This window comes from Hirundo rustica, chromosome 20, assembly GCF_015227805.2.
Source record: "Hirundo rustica isolate bHirRus1 chromosome 20, bHirRus1.pri.v3, whole genome shotgun sequence".
NCBI classification, from domain to species: Eukaryota; Metazoa; Chordata; class Aves; order Passeriformes; family Hirundinidae; genus Hirundo; species Hirundo rustica.
Window position 1 is genome coordinate 1,269,001 of NC_053469.1, and position 6,000 is coordinate 1,275,000.

Below are 6,000 nucleotides of genomic sequence, written 5' to 3' on the forward strand. Positions count from 1 at the left end.
GGTTGTGTGTTTGAGCGTGGCACCTGCTGCGGGTGCCTGCTGTGCTCAGCGACGCCTCGGGGTGACGTCGGTCTCACACGCTGCGGTGCTGGCAGTGGGCTGGTGTGATGGGGTGCAAGACTTTCTCGTAGAATTTTCTTTTGCGTCTTGGTTGTTTCCTGACTTGCACGCTTTTAGAATAAAGTACACTTAAAAAAAAAAAGATTGAAGGTTTAAACCTATACATTAGATAAAAATGGAGTTTTATTCCATATGTATTTTATGCCAGAACTTGTTCTGAGGTTTCGTGTTTGTTTTCTTGTGTGTGTAGGTTTTTCTCTTTCCCACGTTTTCTCCACCTCTCCCTGCCTTTTTCCCTCCCCCTGCTTCCCCCTCTCTGAGATGGTATCTGCAGGCTGAGCTGCAGCAGGTTAGGGGCAAGCAGGAGCGTTTGGCTGTGCTGAGTGCAGGACACCAAGGAGTTTGCAGAGGTTTGGAAAAAGTTTGCATTGCTTTTGAGTTGTGCCACAAAAGGATGAGAATGTGTAGCGGGTGTTGAAATTTAAAGTCACTCTGAATGGAATTCCAGTTAATTTTAGAGAGATTGCAGCTATAAGGACCTTAAAGAAGTGAATGAAGTAAGCAATTAGTTAGGAGGGAAAATGAAGTATTTTTCACTATATTTCTCAATTTGGGATTGATATTAATTATTTGTAGTCAGTATGGATTAAATTGGCTGACTTTTATCAGATGAAGCAAATTTGTTTATATTGGGTTTGCATGGTTTACACTGGGAAGTATTTTCTGATAATTTTTTGAAAACTTCTCCGGTCTTAAAATTTGCATACAATTCAAATACAGACCGGTTTGTGTTGTGCTATTTGTAGAATTAATTAAGCATGTGTCTTTTAAAAGCAAAACTCCTCACTTTATGACGTAAGAAAAGTTGTGAGTAAAAGAGCAGCATAGTTACACTAATATGCCATTGTAGCATGTTCCCATCCTGTCATCTGGAAAATTAAATCAGGTTCCAGCACGGATTAACATCCAGACTTGTGTGGAGGGGAAGGTACTGTCTTAAATGCCATGAAATTGAACAATGGGATTATACAGTTCACGGCTAATTTCAATATTCTGCTGTATTTGGCTTTTGTTGAACAAGATTCTGTACGGAGAGGCAGGGATAGCTTTTGGAACTTGAAAACATTCACATATTTAATGGAATACTAGCAATAATAGCTGGAATATGGTGGAGTAATTAATGCAGTGCTCTACGTAATGTGCACAGATATGATGTGGAATCTCCACTTCCAGGGGAAAAACTGGATGTGTTAGCCATGAGAGCTGCACTCACCCAGCGCTGTGTGACCCCTTTGGTGAGTGTGTGAGTGCTGCTGTCACCGTGCAGAAAAGCCTTGCTCTGCTGTTCCCGAGAATGAGCGCTGGCCTTGCTCACCCCTTTCCAAAATAACCCCCGCCGTGTTCCTGTGGGAGGTGATTCAGTCGGTTCCCTCGGAAGAACCTCTTTAAGTAGCAGTACGGGAAGCTGCTGCAGAAATAGCCCCAGAACCTACTCCACAGGGGTTTTCCTGCCCACTCCTCCCTGGGACAGGCTGTCCCTAGACAGTACCAAGGGCTGCTGGAGCTGCAGGTCTTTGGCCAGCTGAGATTTGGTGGCAGCAGCTGCTTTGATGGAGCTGTACCCTCTGGGAACAGAGCTTCTAATGGTGCATGTCAGGTTGGTAAGTGAGCCCACGCTGGCTTCACTGAAGTCACTCATGGATTTAGGAAATTGGTACAATGTGCCATGGGTAACAAGCTTTTTAAACCTGAGTGTGAGCGTTAGGAATAAAATCGACTTTTTTCTTGGTACCAGCAGTTTGTGACATGTATTTCATTGCACCTATGCCCCTGTAAGAAGGGGAGATTGCAGATGGGATGGTGTATTTTAGCTTTATTTTGGAATCTTATTGCTTGTATTCTTTCTGCTTTACCCTTGCAACTTACAGTCTCCAGTGCTGTATTTCAGCATGTATTTATATTCATGGATGGATGTCTTCCAGGGAAGTTTGTTAGCACTTGCTTTAGGCATAAACTGTGTGGATCTTGTCATCTTTGTGAGCTGAAACTACAAAACCAGCTGTAATGAAAGATAAACAGGAGATGCTAGGTTACAAAAAACAGAAAAGTTCAGCATGTGGCACAGCCTGAATTCTTGTTTAGGGGGTTGGGACAAGTTTAGTTTGAGGAACGTCTCCATAATTCCTGTGACTTTCTCCTTTTGGGGGTGAACCTGCGCCGTGTTTGTTCCTGGTTTGCAAGGTCTCCTTCTGCTCTCAGCTGAGCTTTCAGAGCTCTGTCAAGTTAGAGGTGACTGCAGAGCTTCAGCTCAGTGCTTCGCTTTAGCTGGGCAAGAGGTTGGTTGGGATTTCAGCCTGGCTCGTCCCTTGTTCTGATGTCAGCAAATAGATTCCACTCTCCTGAACTTGAAAAAAGTATTTTACATGTGTTTACTTTGCATCATTTCACTCGAAAGCCTGTTAAGTACCTGGAATAACAGCGTTGCCTATGTTTTGAGTTGCAAAGGGCTTTCTTTACTGTCTACAACTACAATGGAGCTGCATCTAACTGTTTGCATGAGCTGTGCAAAACAAATTACTGCGAGTAAAAGTGTTTGAAGTTCCCAAGTTACTTTAGTTTTACAGGCAGAGTTGACAGTCAGTTCTGTTCATGTGTTTACCAAGTATTCCACACGAGTGCTGAAACAGTTTTCACTGATACCCACGGTGCTGTTTAAAGCTGGATCCTGGGTGCTGGCTTGGCCTGTATCTGTTTGACTGTTTTCTCTTGTTCAGAATAATTTGGATATCATATCTGTTATGATTTTTGGGTGACTTGTGCTTATCCCTTCAGGGGAGAGCCTGGCTGTACTGAGTAATATAATAGCAATTCTGGTGTAGAGACGTTTCATAAAGTCATGTGTCTTGAGTGCCACTATTGTGCATATTTATGTCACTCCTCTTGGTGTAGTGAAGGTGGTCTGGCTTCCTGAAACTTCATGGCTTGAACATGTAGAATTTAGATATACTTCTACTGTGTAGGTAAGTATAGTTGAAAACACCTTTCAGATGAACACTGGGTTAACAGTGAAGAATGGATGCAGTGATGAAAGCTGTAACATGTGAAGTAATTTTCTTCCCCTGTGACCAGTGTAGTGTTTTCCAAATAAAGATACTGGAAGTTTAGTAAATATTCCCAGACCATTTAAAAGGTGAAGTGATGGAGCTGATGCAATCTTAAATAGAGAGGACTTGTAAAAAACATGAGGACCTGTGGCTGCCAGGCATACCTTAGAGTGGTTTTCTTACCTGTAGGGTCCCAGCTTGTCTGGATTAGCCATCCTGACTCCATTGTGAGATGTGCCATCGCAAGTGGCCTGTGGACAAGCTGTGTCCTGTGTCACACGGGCAGGGGACACGCAGGGCAGCTCCCTCAGGTGGGACCTGAGAGGCGCTGACGGGGATGTGTTTGCTCAGGGTGAGCTGGGCTCTGTGAACGCTGCAGTCTCACAAAGCCCTGCACAGACCTCTGCCCCTGGGCCAGGAGCTGAGATGGGGCTCTGAGGCTTCACAGAAATACACTCCAGGACGTTTGTCTGGCTGTCCTTCATGGCAGGGAGCTCCAGGAGCACAGAAACAGGGAAAGTACGTGCTTACACACACACACACACAATTACTTTGTATGGCTAGTCTGTTTTGTTGGATTTTTCAAGAGTGAGAATGTGGTTTGCCATCTATGGACGAATGTGTTTAGAGCAAACGCACTTTGGATTTATGTCAAATTGAGTTCTTAATTTCTCTAAAAAAATGGCAAATGATAAAATGTTGTGTGTGGCAGAATGTGTATATATATTTATATTAAGTTTGAGAGCAGTGGATCAATAGAAGAGGCGGGGGAATGTAGGTATCATGTTCACCATTACAGATATCTGCAGCAATACAAATTTATTCCTTTCATTGATTTTTTTTTTTCCTGTGAAATTCTGAAATCTTGCCCTCTGATAATTAATACAAAATTTATTTTAAAATATGCATCTTAATAGGTGTGGCATAGTTTCATTTTACCACTGCTGCTGTACTTGCTGTGCTGGTGTGAAGCCGTACTGCCCTGTTAATTGCTGTGTGCAGAGCGGGCCCATGCCAGCAGAGCTGGTCACATCTTTTTGTGTGTTTGGACACTTTGCTCACTTACCTGCGTGTAGACTGAAGAATTTTCAGTAAGGCTTTCAAAGGAGATCCCTTGCTCTCGTTTCTGCCTTGCTGTGGTAATGTAGATACGTGTATGTCCAGTTTGATATATTGTATATGCATCACGGTGAAATGTTAAGACCATGCATCTGATTGTCTGGATAATGTAAAGCTGGAAAGTTTACGACGGGCCAGGCTGTTGGATTTCTCACGTGGAAAGAGCACACCTTGAGAAGGAGTTTGCACCTGCTGGCAGGGGAGTCCCCAGGGCTGAGCTGCTGGTGCTGCTCCGGGCACGGCAGGGGAGGTGCCCGTGCCAGCCCTGCTCCTGCCCGCGCTGAGCGCTGCCAAAGCCAGCCTGGTGCCGAGGGGCAGCGCTGCCGGGGCGCTCTTCATCCCTTCACGCGCTGCGCTTGGTTTGCAGCTCTCGCCCGATTGTTAGAGGGTTTGGGTTTTGTAATTAAAAAATTATCTTTGTAGAATGGAATGTGGCCTTCTCCGATGTATTCCTTTGAAAAATGGATGGCTTTGAAGAGATCTGTTTTAAATAGGTTGTCGTATAAATAATTTCAATCATGATATTCTGTTGTTTTATGAACATCTCTAATTAAATTTAAGATAACTTCTCAGGGAATACTACCATATTATTTATTCTGACAGCCAAAGGAATAAGGACGTTGCATCAGTCTTGAATGCTTGCTACTCTGAAGTGTTTCACACTTGTTTTTCTGATGAGCTGTGTTAATTGCCTCTTTCAAATTCCGGATAAATATTTTTGGGTTTTTAGGGAGCATACCTTAACGTAAGTATAAAGTAATTTTGAGGGATTTGTAAACTGGTATCACTGAAAACTGTCTGTGGGGATAAATTAGCACAGTGCCTGGAGCTGGCAAAGCTGATTGTCTGATTTTAACCAAAATGAAGCGCGTTGGGTGACCATTTCCTGGTGACAAGCCCAGGTGGCAAATTGCAGCAGGAAAGATGTTGCCCAAGTACCAGCCTGAAGTTCAGTCTAGCACATATATATATATGCACATGTGTGCGTGTACACACAGACGTTTTTGGTTTCATGTGTTTTGTGTGTGTTTTATGTACAGTTTTTTTCTGTCTGGAGGAGGGTAAAGGGAGAGCCTTGAAAAGTCCTTCCCTGCTCTTATCAGCATAGCAGCCTCAGCTGCCCTCCTTGGATCCCCTGCCAGGGTTGCTATCATCTTCTGATCAAATATTAATGTGTGATTCTCTGCTTGCTCACTAATCCAAAGCCAATTAATATTATCTGTCAATTATTTACAGATCCTGAGGTGCGGAGGCAATTCCCAGAGGGCTACAGTGACCAGGTTTGGAATGCGTAATTAATTTTTTACATGACAAAATTTATTTCAGGGTTGTTCAACATATTATTGCTGCTCTTTTTACTGAAAGAGATAAATGCATTCTTAGAAAGAAAAAGAAGCTGTAATTAGAAGCAGAAGGATAAAAACATTTTTACATTTAAAGCAGAAAACGGAAGAATTTGGATCTCGTAAGATTGGTTTACAATCTCATTTTTACAAGCGAACATGAGAGCGAGAAGGAAAATTGATTAATAAATTTCACTTTTTGCCTTTAGGTGCCAGAGCCGCAGTTCATTTGGCAGAGCTCTCTGCATTGTCTGAGGTTTATAGCTGTGTTTAACTGGGCACCTGGCACTACAGCACATTTTTTAAATTCTTGCCTGATCATGCAGTCTCTAGTCTGCTTCAAAAAGATGGTATAAAACCCCAAATGTGTGGGT

At 43.0% G+C, this 6,000-nt stretch overlaps 1 protein-coding gene across 9 annotated transcripts in view; it reads left to right on the forward strand.

Annotated features, from left to right (window-relative positions):
- The window catches only part of DENND1A (DENN domain containing 1A), a 151,685-nt gene that overhangs the window by 24,710 nt on the left and 120,975 nt on the right, over positions 1-6,000 (forward strand). For all 9 annotated transcript variants that reach the window (XM_040083552.1, XM_058423172.1, XM_058423173.1 and 6 more), the window contains exon 3: positions 5,520-5,563. In XM_040083552.1, coding sequence (XP_039939486.1) covers positions 5,520-5,563 — 44 coding nt within the window. The remainder of the gene's footprint in view (positions 1-5,519; positions 5,564-6,000) is intronic.